Source organism: Ostrinia furnacalis, unplaced genomic scaffold, assembly GCF_004193835.3.
Source record: "Ostrinia furnacalis isolate ACB-3 unplaced genomic scaffold, ASM419383v2 OfSCF4122, whole genome shotgun sequence".
Lineage (NCBI taxonomy): Eukaryota > Metazoa > Arthropoda > Insecta > Lepidoptera > Crambidae > Ostrinia > Ostrinia furnacalis.
In genome coordinates this window covers 125,897-140,766 of record NW_021134361.1, presented here as the reverse complement: position 1 = coordinate 140,766, position 14,870 = coordinate 125,897, and the positions used below count along the sequence as shown (strand labels likewise).

The 14,870-nt window shown below is 38.2% G+C and overlaps 3 protein-coding genes across 3 annotated transcripts in view; 1 reads left to right on the top strand and 2 right to left on the bottom strand.

Moving 5' to 3' along the window:
- The window catches only part of Gcn2 (eukaryotic translation initiation factor 2 alpha kinase Gcn2), a 33,452-nt gene extending 26,259 nt beyond the window's left edge, over positions 1-7,193 (bottom strand). The window contains exons 1-8 of the mRNA XM_028312905.1: positions 6,991-7,193; positions 6,260-6,426; positions 5,524-5,659; positions 4,951-5,067; positions 3,863-3,993; positions 2,681-2,817; positions 1,697-2,204; positions 1,081-1,203 (exon numbers count right to left, since the gene is read on the bottom strand). Of these exons, the coding sequence (XP_028168706.1) occupies positions 1,081-1,203; positions 1,697-2,204; positions 2,681-2,817; positions 3,863-3,993; positions 4,951-5,067; positions 5,524-5,659; positions 6,260-6,426; positions 6,991-7,044 (1,373 nt within the window). The 5' untranslated portion in view covers positions 7,045-7,193. The remainder of the gene's footprint in view (positions 1-1,080; positions 1,204-1,696; positions 2,205-2,680; positions 2,818-3,862; positions 3,994-4,950; positions 5,068-5,523; positions 5,660-6,259; positions 6,427-6,990) is intronic.
- A 639-nt stretch (positions 7,194-7,832) lies between these two features.
- Positions 7,833-11,352, top strand: LOC114358840 (uncharacterized). Its single transcript, XM_028312912.1, has 5 exons — positions 7,833-8,036; positions 8,636-8,759; positions 9,281-9,560; positions 10,236-10,361; positions 11,196-11,352. The coding sequence occupies exons 1-5, from the start codon at positions 7,973-7,975 to the stop codon at positions 11,313-11,315; spliced, it is 714 nt and encodes a 237-aa protein (XP_028168713.1). The 5' UTR covers positions 7,833-7,972; the 3' UTR covers positions 11,316-11,352.
- Positions 11,353-11,688: 336 nt separating this feature from the next.
- LOC114358842 (uncharacterized) lies at positions 11,689-14,056 on the bottom strand. Its single transcript, XM_028312914.1, has 5 exons — positions 13,908-14,056; positions 13,289-13,412; positions 12,691-12,958; positions 12,162-12,287; positions 11,689-11,834 (listed from the first exon to the last, which is right to left on the bottom strand). Exons 1-5 carry the CDS (start codon positions 13,966-13,968, stop codon positions 11,715-11,717), a joined length of 699 nt encoding a protein of 232 aa, XP_028168715.1. The 5' UTR covers positions 13,969-14,056; the 3' UTR covers positions 11,689-11,714.
- Between the last annotated feature and the right edge of the window lie 814 nt (positions 14,057-14,870).

Below are 14,870 nucleotides of genomic sequence, written 5' to 3'. Positions count from 1 at the left end.
AACTTTTTTCCACTTTGGAAGCGTCTGTCACGCAAACTATTCGGTATAGAAAAAAAATATTTTAGAAACCTCGATATCATTTTTGAAGACCTATCCATAGATATCCCACAAGCATGTGTTTGATAAAAAAAATTTTTGAGTTTCAGTTCTAAGTATGGGGAGCCCCCAATATTTATTATCTTTTTTTTATTTTTGCATCATAATCTTAATGCGGTTCACAGAATACATCTACCTACCAAGTTTCAACAGTATAGCTCTTATAGTTTCGAAAAAAAATGGCTGTGACATACGGACGGACAGACATGACGAATCTATAAGTGTTCCGTTTTTTGCCATTTGGCTACAGAACCCTAAAAAGTCGCGTTGAGACCCGTGTTTCTCTATTTTAACACTTAGCAATACAAAGTTGTAATAGGGCTCTTACATTACAGTTAATTAAAAACAGTGTCATTAAAGTAACCCTATAAGAGGTCATCCATAAAGTACGTCACACGTAAAGAGGGGGGGAGGGGGTTGACAAAGTGTGACATGGTGTGACAAGGGGTGGGAGGGGTCCTAAGTTTCGTGACATCACATTTCAATTGTTTCAAATATTTGATATAATGTTGATTTCATAAAAAAAATACTTAATTTAAATGGAAATAAAACTAATTTTGGAACTGCTGTTAATTTAATAATTTTTCGATGTGAAATTGCAAAACATGTCACGTCACACTAGGGAGGGGGGGTCTCAGAAATGTGACCACCTGTGACAAGGACGGAGGGGGGGTAAAAAAATCATGAAATTCGTGTGACGTACTTTATGGATGGCCCCTAATATGCATTTTTTAAGTACTAGACTAACGCCCAAAATCGTCCACGAAGACGTGCCCCACCATTCTTCCGCTAATGTTTGAGTATTATCGGTACACGCTAAATGATCCATGAGTGCACACGCACACTACAATAATGACGCTCGGATTGCTCGGATCAAACTCCCCGCACCCCGCGCTTCCTTCGGCCAAAAATTGGTGGGGCGCGTCTTCGTGGATGAAACGATCTACAGTAAGTTAAGATTAATAATGGAAAGTTCTTCTTTACCTCGAGAAGAAGTCCTTCGCCGAGCTTGGCAGGTCGGGCGGCACTTCAAACGCGTTATCTTCTTGACAAATGATAGACAGGAGCAGGTGCGCGGCCGCGAAGATGTCTTGCGATTGGGACTGTCTGGATAATACAAGAAAATGAATTAAAAAAAAATATACACCACTACATTTTTATCACCGAAAAAAAATTAACAGGTTATGTAGAAATGTGTGAAAAATTTAAAGAAAAAAGTTTTGTTTTCATAAAGTTAATTTTTTTATTAAATTTTCTTTAGTACGTATTTTACGCGTCACAGCTGGGGCACTCCGCTGCTCGCTAGAATAGTCGTATGCACTCGTACATTGCCCCGATCTGTCTGTCTCGCTCAAGCCTCGACCACGCTTCCAGTGTTGTTATTACTTACTTAGCTAACTTCAAGTAATTTTGAGTTCTAATAAATGTTACATTATCTTACGTAAATAGTGCTAGCGACGTGTGTGTCCATAAATTACCAATTTTGGGATGAAATTTTGAGTAAATTTATAATTATAAGGGGGCGTAAGATGCCACAGTGTTTATCGTACCATCATCTGTATACACTAAATAAATCTAAGACCTAATTTGAACCTTATACCTGTCACAATAGATGTCTCCCTCGTGCATTTCAGCGAGCCGCGCATCCAAGCTCGCCCCAACCAGCTTGACCGCGCCGAATTCGTCCACGAACACATTCTCACACCGCAAGTCTCTATGCACCACACTAACACTATGCAATTCCTTTAACGCACCAAACAAACCCACCCCCACTGTCCTAACCAACTTTAAACCTTCATAACGGTCACTGATTTTACACTTATTCAACAAAAATTTCAACGAGCACCCTAGAACGTAGTCCCTGAATATGAAATACGATTGCTTTGCGGTCCGTTTTGCTTCTTTGACAGTTTCCATGGCTACGTATGGGACTAGGGATGGGTGTTTTAATCGGCACAACACTTTTAGGTCTTGCTGGAGCGATGTCAGCTGACGGTTTCGAGTTTGGAAGTCCGAGGTGGGAGGTATCGACCATTTCTTTGTGATTAGACGCTCGCCGGATTCGTCATCTATCGCTAGGTAGGTTGTCGAGCCGTTTGAAGAGTGACCTGAAAAGAAACCAAGTGACTTGAGAATTTGGCGTCCACGCGATAGTTCATTAACGAAAATACAATGCCTTATGGGAATTACTTATTAATTTATGTTTATTTTCATTGTAATTGGTAAAAATGACTAACTTAATACTATAAAAATAATTCTCCATCAGTTAACTTTGGGCTAGCCATAAAAATTTAGGGCAGTGGGTTTCAATCCTATTGTGAATATTATGAACATGTGCAATTATACCCATACTGTGGATATCCAAAAGTAGATCAAAAGTAGAAGAACGTTGATACCTAAATAAGCGGTTTCCTTGAGACACAATCTAATCCTTTAAAAAAGCTGATACTGTGTGATTTCATAGCATACTCCAACTGATTACAGTTTATGTTCATCACTTATTAACAGTGAGTACCTTCCTAAATAATTACTCTTACTTCTATTTAGTTATTTTAGTTAAATAAATACGAAGTTTATACTATACCTAAACAATTCCCAATGTAAACTTTCTTATTGTTCCTCTGCATTATCCTGAGGACCTGCGCGCCTTTGTTGCACGTGCATACCGCAGCTGTTCTGGTCTTCACTTGCCTGACTGGAGACATCTTGTTATCAGCATAACTGGAAGAATGGAAGATTATAAACAACTAGCTTTTCCCGCGGCTTTACCCGCGTGAATTTCATTGTCACAGAAAGTTATATAGCCTAAGACACTTACAAATAATGTGGCTTTTTATAGGTAAAATAATTTTTAAAGTCGGTTCAGTAAATCCAAAGATTATCTCAAAAACTTTACCTCTTTTTAATATTAGTAAGTGTATAGATTGACGTTGAAAAGTTTCACAGCGTACTATGGAGAGGGCTTTGCTCGGAGTTCTTGGAGATCGAATCGGAAATGGAGATCTATAAACGAACAAAAGTCGTTGACAGCTCACCAGATGGATTGCAAGCTGAAGTAGCAATAGGCAGGGGTTATTTTACACAGAACTGACGGTCGATGGGGCAGCAAGGTTATTTAATAGTGGCCATGTACCGGCAATTGCAGCATGAGACGTCCAACAACAAGGTGTACGGGTAACCTCATAAGGGTTTTGGCAAGGCGTTGGCAACCAAAAGGTCAATCTGGAACTCATTGGGGGTGGCCTATGTTCAGCAGTGGACGTCTTAAGCCTGAAATGATGATGACAATAACTTCTGGATAGTTTTTTGAAAGATTATTAGTAATGTGTATTGAACACAAATTAATATAATAGTCCCGTAAGCCCATCGTAGTAAGCTTAAATATGCTTGTGTTTTGAGTGGGCTCACCACAATAGTCGAGCGGCGGCGGGATTCGAATCCGCGTTCCTCGGATCGCGAGTCGGCCAGTCTGACCCCTTCAGCGTTCGGCTATCGTGGCTTCAAAAGATATTTTCACTGAGATATAAGTCAAAGTCAAAATTTCTTTATTTGTTTAGACTAATAAATAGTTCTTACAAATCGTCATTTTGCTCTTAAGGAGCCTCTACATGTCTCATAATCTTTTTACCCTACCAGCGCTTCGAGACCAACATTTGGCAAGTGCTGAGAAGAAGCGACGCAACAAACTCAGTCACCACTGTCTGCTGGTTAATATAAATAAATAAATAGATAGAAATATTAGTAGTAGGTACATTATATAACTTACTACACTAGTTCTGGAGCGTCCCCTTGTCCGTCAGTACTGTTGTCGAGACTCGTGCTTGACCGGTGCACCCGCCGGGGGGCGCCTCGTAGCATCTCTTGCCTTTTCTGAATCTCACTCTTTATTTTTTGCCGCTGGAAAGTGGAGACACAAGGTTATAAAAATGTTACACCCGCATTCCCAACATTACTCTGAGTTGACGCACAGGAGGGTCCCAAATACCTATTCACAGACAATAGGCTAGTTTCCTAAAAAAATTTTTTTAGTCCGTCATGTTTAATATCAAAAAATATTGGACACATATATTTTTATTTGTCAATCTAACAAATAATTACATAGTTATGGTGCTTTGAAGTTCCGCACGACGTCACAACGTGCGGCACTTTTATGCACGCATTGACGTCACGGGCCTCTTCTTATGAACTTTGGCGCGCTTTATCTCTTTAAATTTTCATTAGTTTGAAAAAGTGAAAAATACGTGTAGAGTATTTTTTGCCAAGTTAACTGACGGACTAATTAAAACTCTTGCTTTTTGACCCAGGCAACATCCCTATACGCTATATGTTCGTATTTGCATAGCGTTGCTGCTTCACTTAAGCAATCGGCGTTTGTGAATACGGTGTTAGTGATCGAGCTAACTGACCAGAGAGTCGACGTGACGTCACGGTGCGCAGCTAGGTGCGCAGTTAAATTTTCTTTTTTTTTAATGCATAACTTGACCAGATTGAAGGTGTTTCATAAAATGCATTTATTTTGTGTATTAGGATTTTAAAGAGCACATTTCAAACATAATTTGTTTGCATGAAGTCTCACTCAAGCATGATGATGCAATAATGATGTAATAATACTCAAAATTCATTCATCTTTGTAAATGCCCTCTATTGAAAGTTACAAAATGATTTAATATTAATTTATTATTCTTTAATGCCATAATAGTTGATAGCTAAGGTGAACTTAATTTCATAAGGCATTGTCTACCAGTTCACCTTTGGGCTAAATAGAAAAAAAACATTGGGTCTCGGAAACATTTTTTTAAAACAAAGTAAGTATACCAGTGACAAAAAAGTATTTACAAACAAAATAAACTTTACCTCTTCATTCTCTTTAATCTCCAGATCCTGTAGCTTCATAGTTTCCATCTCTTCCTTCTGTTTCAGCATTTCTTCGTAGCAAGACAACACTGGCTTGTTGTGGTCGTGCAGAAATTGCTGGAATATTTAACAAAATCATTCTTAAACACTTATTACACAACTTTACTATTCAGCTGGAATACTAATTTTATCATTTACAAAATTCAAATGAACCAACAGTCAAAATATAATCAAAAAATATTTATTACCCTTCACAATCAAGTACACAAAGAATACAAATTAGGCCAATGATTCTAACCTAAAGTGTGAGGGACTGGTGTCTTAAATAGGTTTCAAGAGAGGAACCTATGCTACGGGTGATCAGGCGTCGTCCACGATACGAAGCAGTAAAAGAGAAATTAAATAAATAATGGATGCCTGGATAACATTTTATTGTTGCTGGAAAGTTTTGATTGTTTGTTTTGAATAGGCTCCGTAACTACTGGTCTGATTTAAAAAAATCTTACACTATTTCTGATGAACATAGTACAAAGTTCACCAGGTCAGCTGATATTGGACAAATATATTTCATACCTGGGCATGTTGGGCAAGTTCAAAAATCATGACTTCTCCACACCGCTCAGCTGCTAAAGCCTCCAGGTCTTTAAGCAGATGGTTCGCATTGTCAGTTGATAGTCCATGTATTTTGTGAATCGCTATACTTGGAGGCCTGGAAAGTTTTGAATAAAGTTTCTTAGAAAAAAGTACAGTAGGATTCCGATTATCCGGATCAATTAAAACCAGGGGTGTTCCGGATAATCGAAAATCCGGATAATCGATTTCAAAGTAAAATCAAACAATAATTAACTTTTTACAATAAAAATGGTTTTCAATACATCATTTTAGAGTCTAAAAATGTAAATATTAGACCATTGGTCATCCATTTTTTTAAACAATAAACTAAGAAGACTTCCATACCATGTTACGGTGGTGGCGCCTTAGGTTTTTATGGGTCCAGAGTCCAGACCCTGAATCGGTAATTAGAAACCGTGAAGAATGAGTCCGGATAATCGGATATCCGGATAATCGAAGTCCGGATAATCGAGATTCTACTGTAGGTATATTAGATAGATAGATCTGTGCATACTTTATTGTACACAACACAGGACAAGAAAAGTAAATACAGAAATAAAGAGAGCACAATTTAGGCGATCATATCGCTATAAAGCGATCTATAGAGGACAGAAGCGGTATTTTGTACGGAGAAATAATTCGTATAATTTTTGTTTTGTTCACAGAGAATTATAACGAGAATTTCAGTATAGCTTACTTGTCAGGATATGACGAACAGCACTTGAAGTGCAGCGTAATAGAGCAGTGAACGCCTTTTATGTCCGAGTTGTGCAGTGGATGCAGCGTCAGCAACAAGTCCAGCGGCCTCCATAGTTTCCACGCTATATTCTCACGGTTATCTATAACTGCTTCACCGTAAATAGCCTGGAAATAAAGGATAAATTTTAAAATAAACTGAAAAAATATTTTAAAATACCAAAAATGAGGCATCAAGAAATAAAAAATAAAAATAAAAATAAAAAATGTATTTATTGCCTTCGAACCATTAGACATAGGTAGGTACAGGTAGTTAGACTTACAACTAATAAGTACACCGAAGGCAATTGGACCTGGCTCAGTATACTTTGTAAGGACAGATCCTTGCAACACTGGTTTTCAGCCATGCCCAATTCTCTAGGATGTTGAGCGAGAATAAAGTTATGAGGGTTTAAGAAATAATTATAAACTTTGAAACAATTATAAACTTTAAAGGAAAAAAAATGTTTGCAATAATACTTAATAATAGGCAAAATATTAATTTTAATTCAGAAAATATAGGCTAGAATATGCTGCAAAGTGTGTTTTGGAACAATTTATCCATATAATTTTGTAGCTTAATAAACTGGGACATTTCATCATTCAAAATTTAACTTAGTAAACCAACCTCACAGTGAGATGTTTTGATAATACAGTTAATTTTAATAGAAATAGTCTAAAAATACATCTTACCTGCAGAGCCGCAAATTCGTTGTCTTGTCGTTCTTCTGTAGTTTCCTCACTCATTTTTACTGACGAGAAAGATCATAACCTCAAGTTTATGTTAAAAATGTACGTTAAAACACGAATATTAATAAATTTAACGCTTTTTCAGCATTTATTCCATTTTACCGCAACAAAACAAATCGAAGTTAGTCGGAGATTTTATGTCATTGTCAATGTCAAAATTGTGTCACTTTTGACAATAAAAGTTTACACGTGCACGGTCCGAAATCCTTTGAAACTGGCTACAATTATTTTTCATTACGGAACTTTATTTTTCAAAAAATACCAAGCTATTTTACTTACTTTACTAATTATTTATTTCTTTCTTCCCGACTAACGACGAAGATGAAGCCTATTTTCTAGCACCAAAATAAAAAAAATATTTTAAAACCAAAAATCAAAGCTAAAAGCACTTTACAAAGTAATTTAAGGAGGTACCTCATCATCATCATTTCAGCCTCAGGACGTTCACTGCTGAACATAAATTGCCTCTCCAATGACTTTTAATCTATGTATACCTATCGCACGTTCGCACGGTTGGTTATAGCGGCCTGCATCCAGCGCCTTGCATCAGGTGGTCGGTTCACCTTGTGGATGGTGCTAGTGCTGCTATCTACTAGTGCTAATCTGTCAGGATATTATGTCAGCGACTTTAGTTCGTTTACGGATCTCCTTATTTCTGATTCTATCTCGTTAAGAAATTACCTAAATCGTAAAGAAGGTACCTAATTACATGTAGGAACTAATACTAGGTAGCCGGTAGGTACTTGGAACAATCTGTGATGATTATCTTAATCCATTCTGCAACCAATCTCCCTGACACTAGCAATGTTTTTAACTCGTATCTTATCGTAATAATTAATTTTAATTATTGATACAATTGAATATGAGTCTGGAGAGAGTTTGCAAGACATCAACGTTTTCTTAACAATTTCAACTTGGAAGAATCATGATCAAATCAATATTTATTTTTGTGATCTCTCTAGCATCTGCTATAGGACAAACGACATTACGTAAGTGATTAGTTAAATTTTTATAATTGAAGTTCTTGTAATCTTGCTTTGTTTGGTCTGTCACTAAAAATTGTATCGACCGCACACACCCCCTTTTGAAAAACCGGGATAAAAACCATCGTATTTGAATCCCTGGGTATCAAATTAACTCTATGCCAAATTGCATCCAAATCGGTTCTGTGGTTTAGGTGTGAAAGAGTAACATCCATCCTCAAAATCTTTCACGTTTAAAAATTACTTAGAGGATAGGATGAGAACTAGGCGAGGCGTGGTGGACGACGACTTTTAATAAGTAGGTACCTAGTTACTTACAGTACAGGCGTCAGCACAACATCCGTCTATAAATTTTTGTTGCACATTAGTCTGTACGACTCTACCGAGGTATTCCTCGAAGCGCACCCAGTTTGAGATGCACTTAACGAAGCGCAACTAAACTATTCCTCGAAACGCACCTAACTATGCCTACAATGTAGATACATACCTAAATGTTACCTCGTTGTTGAAAAGTTTAGGTGTGCCTCAAAATGGGTGCGCTTCGAGGAATACCTCATTCCTCGTGTTTAGCTTGACGTGAATTCTCTATTACTTTCTTGTTACAGTCAATAGAATGAAGATTGTCGACCCAAACCCATACTTTTTCCAAGTTTTACAAGAGACCTTCTATGAAGTGGAACAAAGGGGATGGAGCTCTTTCCGATTGGCAGACTTCACTCAGCAATTGAAGTAAGAACTAAGTACCAGATAGGGTTCGGCCAAACCAACGCGTGTAGCCTGCATGTGCGTGCGCGATGGCGATGGTGATCAGTAGAAATTATCACCATCGCGCACGCAGGCTGCATGCGTTGGTTTGGCCGAAACTTTACTAAACAATTGAAGGAAGTACCGCATTAAGCACTCAAAGTATCTAGTACGATCTTTGAAGATCGATTATATTATAATGATTTATGTTGTATAATATAATGAATGTTTTTGATTAAACGAAGATTTATAATGTGGGACTCCACATTATAAATATTTTTAGGGAGACATTCGTCCTTGTTTCGTGTTGATTGGGAGGTACTTACTGCACTGTAATGGTGGAGGTCCTCCTATTTCCATTTTTGAACTGGTTGGAACCCCGATTAACTACCATAAAGATCGCTATTCCTATACCGCTAGCCCGTAGCTAAGTAACGCTATCTCGAATTACTCCTGATAAGTTTTCATCCATACCTACTTACCTACATACATTGCCTCTTTTTCAGTGAAATAACCCACACTAACATGCTAGTAACTGGAAACGTCAGCTACTCCAACGGATTCTTGGTGTCCATCGAAAAGATTGACCTGAACGCCGTTTCTACTTTCATAAGCCATCCCCTCGTTGACGGTGTGCCAGTTACCACAGCTACTGTAAGAGGGACAGTGAACCTCAGGGATGCAAGAGTGGGGTATGATGCTGTCACCAACATAACCAGTGACAATGGCAAGCAGCGGAGATACACAGGGATCTTTACCCACACTCTTATTCAGGGAATTTATCAATGATTTCCACATCACCCGGTTGTTAGCGACCTGCATCTAGCACCTTGTTGCCTTTATGAGGTCGCTCGTCACTTTAGAACCTTGCTGCCCCATTGGCCGTCACTTCTGCGTACTATATGCCCTGCCCATTAAGTAAGTACTTACAAGCTCTATCCTTGGGGGAGGTCTTTGGAGAAGTGGATGTTATTTAGCTGAAACGACAACGACAAGCTAATTCTCTCTTAAGGGGTGACTTTCTCATCATAGAACTTCTTGAAAGAAAAATACGACGGAATCGTACTATCAGCGTCGGGACATTCACTTATGTCCCGAGTATCGCTGAGCGGGCGCCTTTTTGGCTCGGGATTTTACTGGTCTGGCTGGATTATTTTACTGTTTTTTATTATATATTTTTTTCTTCTTTAAGTACCTTTTTACACTTGTAATTGTCATTGCTTGTCCCGTGCCAAATAAAGATTTAATTACTATCCAAAGTATCTCTAGTCTCTGCCACTTATATTCTTGGCATCCTCCTTTGCCTATCGTTTTACATCATCAGTTAAAATATGGTTCCTTTTTCATAGAGCACGATGATCAGTCAAGAGAAAGGGTTCTGAATGGAGACCACGTGTACCTAACTACCTAAAGAACGACATTTTAATAATTTAGGATATCAACACAAGTATTATTTTCCAGATTTCAAGAAACATGAACACCAATGAGACATCCGTAGCATATACAAACCACGGCGTATCAGGGGGCAGTGGAGTGAGGATGGTCTACCTCCCGACGGATGAAATATCTGAAATCTTGTCATTACGGGTAAGAGAGCCTAAGATCTTTTTTGAAGCCATTTTTGAGTGAAAAATTCAATCTTAGGTGTTGTTACAGAAAGCGGCAGTTCTTCTTCTTAGGGCTATATTTCACCGGGACACCATGGCGGCGCAACCAGTCGTCGCTACCAACAAAATGTATTCAGCTTTGCGCAACCAAACGGACACCAGGTGAGTAGCTCTCTATAGAGCTGTATACATTTTGTTGGTAGCCGGCGACTGGTTGCGCCGCCATGGTGTGAAATATAGCCCTTATAGGGTTGGTTTTAAAAATCTTGTGCGTCCTCCAAAGTCTGTATTAGAAGAATCATCTTTTTATCGGTCTGTCTTAAGTCTAGAACCTCTGGTTAAATTGTGTTACATACATCTAAGAAACAATCCTAGAACTCTCAGGTGAAGAGTCTCTCTTTCTTTCTATTGAGAACAAACTTGACCTTCACTGGTTGGGTTTTTATTGGCGGTCAAGCTATAGATCCTGGTTACACAGGAGTTGCAGCGAAAGTTGTGGAGAATAGTTCTGTTACTATTGAGGGTTGTCTTAGAACTATGTACAGTCGACAGCACAACAAGCTATACATTTTCGTTGCAAAGTCGCCCGTATCGCAACTACGTAAGATACCACAGTGTTTACGTTGACGTGCTGTTAACCGTACCTATCTAATAAACTCTGTTAAGTATTTTACTTACCTTTGTTTCGTTTCCGTTGTTCACAATTAAATTTCAGAGCTACTTACCATAGCACCAAAATAAATGGAGGCTGGTTAGCCATTTTCAGTGCATTGATGATACAACAATTTAAAAGTTTCATTATTTTCTATTTTAGTTCGAGGCGACCAGCAGTTTTACGCCGACAAGGAATTGGTTCGCCAACGAAATTCAAGCAATCCTGCTGGACGTAGCTACAAATAAAGTACCATTCCCCGAAGTTTGCTTTAATTGCTAGAACTGTTTCGTGATAAACTTCTTTATACTGCATTAAATTGGTCTTTTTGTTATTACCCTATACCCATATTTTTGTACGTTTTTAGAAATTAATGAATTGATGAAAAATGTTTTTTGAAAGCTGGACCTACTCGTGTAATTATCTACTTTAGCTAGTAGTACCTACGTGCGTACCTATGTTTATAACAATTCAACAAGTTAGTGACAGGTAAGTTAAATCATGATAAGACCTAGTACCTACCTACTATCTTCAGAAATAGTAATATCTAGATAGGTGAAGAAAACAAATTCACGAAAACTCAATAATTTTAAAGAATTAGCCAAATAAACAATCTTATAGACGTTCAGGTCAGGAACAATTAAAAAACTTTTGAGAATAGTTATTGTTTATTGCATCAATTTAACAGTTGTAGCATACCTCAGGGAACTCTACTTTGTTTCTTACAACGTCATCAACGATTGGTTGGATTATGTCCCTCCCCCAGGAGATAACCACGGGTTGAGTGCTCGCAGGGACAAACTGAAAAATGAAACAAAATCTTGAAAAATTGTCAAAGAACAAGTTCCACTTTCATCGCAAGAACATAACAAAACAGTCCAAGATTCAAACAAGATCTATAGGTCGTGGATACATCTCGTCGCTCTTTATTCGGTATTCTGGGTTACTTATTACCAGGTGCATTTGATAATTTTGTCATAATAATGTACTTAATTTTCATCAAAGATAATATTATAACTTAACTCATCACCGCGATGTGACGAACAGACAGCGCCATCTATCGGTGTCGTACGGAAAATTTTAGTTTTTATAAAACAAAATCTTGATTCTTCATCAAGATAGTCTTACCGTAGTTCCAATCAGATCGCTGATATCAGTGTGAGGTATAAAAGACATTAGGTTGGTGGCTAAAGTCGCAGGTTGAGCTCCAACCACAGTTACTGTTATCTCATTTGTAGCCATATTTTTCAGGATCTAGAAAAAAATACGATTACATGGTTTGGGGTGAAGTTGTGGCATTCGTGACATACGCAGAATAACTTTATTGGCTATGTCTACCATAAGCTATACTATGGTCGTGCTATGGTACAAATTTCTTCTTCCACGCCACTCTTGTGGCGGAGTTTTGGGCTGACACTGTGTAGGTTTGTTGTCGACACGAAAAGAAAAAAAGAAGATGGTACAAATTGACCAATCACAAAAGCATCATAATAAAAGTAATAGCTTATTGTTCATCTTATGAATTAGTCACAAAAATTATGGTTCAATTCAACGTGATAGTAGAGATCAAGCTTGCTCTAAAAATATGCACAACTTACGGTAGGCACTTAGTCATAGTTCTGAATTTGTAAAAAAGTAGATCGTTGCCCAAACGTACCGAGAAATTGAAATTGAGCAGCCTATGCGTGAAGGTCGACGTGAACACGTACGTTTCCCCATTCAGCTTTGCCTCCACATCAAACCCGTAGACCACGTCATGTAGCCTCAGTAGGGCTCTCACGTCCACCGTGCCCACTTGGGCTGCCGTCGCCCACGACCAGACCTGCTGGATGGAGGCTTCGGTGACGTCAACGTGTTGGACTTTTAAGACGTAGCCGTTTTTGAAGGTGACGGTACCCGCGAGCTCGCGGCCGAAGAGTTCGTATCTGGAATCCATGAAAATTGTGTATAGAATCGCATCAAAGAAAGACATCGTAGTTGTAAAAGGTGGTATTTTGCAACCAAGTAGAGTCAGTCAACGCAGTCGAATGTACGGTTATTATAGAAGAAACAAAAAAGAAATAGGTAGGCACAGGTTAAACTGACAAAAAAGGACTCGAAGCAATACCACTAATGCTGTTTGCAGAACAGAAAACTTTTGCAACTATTCGATATAATCAGATCTGAGCTACTTGGGAATGATGCATTTGTTTGTGTGAACTAGGGGGCAACTTTACTATTAACTTAACTGAAGAATAAAAAAGGATTAATCTTACTTGACTTCTTCGGTCATATCCGGAATCTTCAAGTTGCACCATTGATAATCCTCTATGCCATGAACGGTTTTTTCGAGCACTTCTAGCACGTATGACCTGTGCTCCAACAACGTCGCCCTTCTTACTGAAAAATTAGAACAATTTTTATTAATATCTTAACATTTATATTATTTTATGCTTACGAAGATTTACCAGTATAGACTTGGAAGTAGTAGTCGATACTTTGGGAATCACTAGCCTAAGGCCTTCCTTGTTTCAAAATTTTATTCAATTTCAGTCATACATTTTCCGTTTTGTGACTGGGCTAAGCGCTTAGCTCAGCTAAAGCTTCATTTTTTAATTCGGAGCTAAGAAGTATAGGTTTTTGTAAGTGAAAGAGTAAGACGTAGTGTGGGCAGGCCTCCTACTAGGTGGACTGACGATCTGGTAAAGGTCGCGGGAAGAGCCTGGATGCGGGCAGCGCAGGACCGTTCATTATGAAAAACCTTGGGGGAGGCCTTTGTCCAGCAGTGGACGTCATTTGGCTGAAACGACGTGAAAATAAACAAAAAGAAAATGCATTTAGTCTCGAGGTCAATTCTGAGACAACAACAAAATGATATACTACAAAAATACATACCAGTTTGACCATCAACATTTGCACTTAGTGCAAAGAACAAGAAAAGGACGAAAACCTTCATTTTGTTCACCAACTCACTTCAATAATAAAAACATCTTTATTTTGCCTAAGCCTTTAGAAATTACATTGTACTTAGTTCAAATAAATCGGCTGATAAGACAATCTTTTACATGGTCGATTAATTACTTAAGATTTCAGATAAGAGTGATTTAAGATAGAGTGCCCATTAATCAATTAGATTTTGTATCGTTCGCAACCTTTGCAACACATGCATTGCTACCAACATGCAATTTGTCACGTAAATATGGAGTAAGTACTAGCTTTCCGCCCACGGCTTCGCCCGCGTGGAATTTTGTCTGTCACAGAAAAACTTTATCACGCGCGTTCCTGTTTCAAAAACCGGGATAAAAACTATCCTATGTCCTTTCACGGGACTCAAACTATCTCTATGCCAAATTTCATCAAAATCGGTTTCGTGGTTTAGGCGTGAAAGAGAGACAGACAGACAGAGTTACATTCGCATTTATAATATTAGTATAGATCTACTCTGAAGATCACTGATGAATAAAATGAATAAATAAAGGAACAAAGGAAAATAAAGATAACATTATTATGAAACCAGTTGAGATACTTTTTTTTACCAAAACAAGGAAGCTCTTGGCCTGAATCTCATTTTCAATCATGGAAAGTGATGATCAGGCCGAAGATGGAAGCGAACATCACTCAGAATCCCCAATCACAAAGAAACTGGCTATCTTACATCCAACTGCTGAAACACAACAATTTGGCGACATAGCGACAGACGTAGATAAGATAGTGGTAGCTAGCCAGCCAGACAGAACAAGCTCTACCTACTCTAATTACTATCAAAAAGTAGGTTCAATAATTACTACATGCTATTATAGTTGTTTTTCAATTGCGGCAACTAATTAACTGGGAGATAATACCTTACACAGAATATTA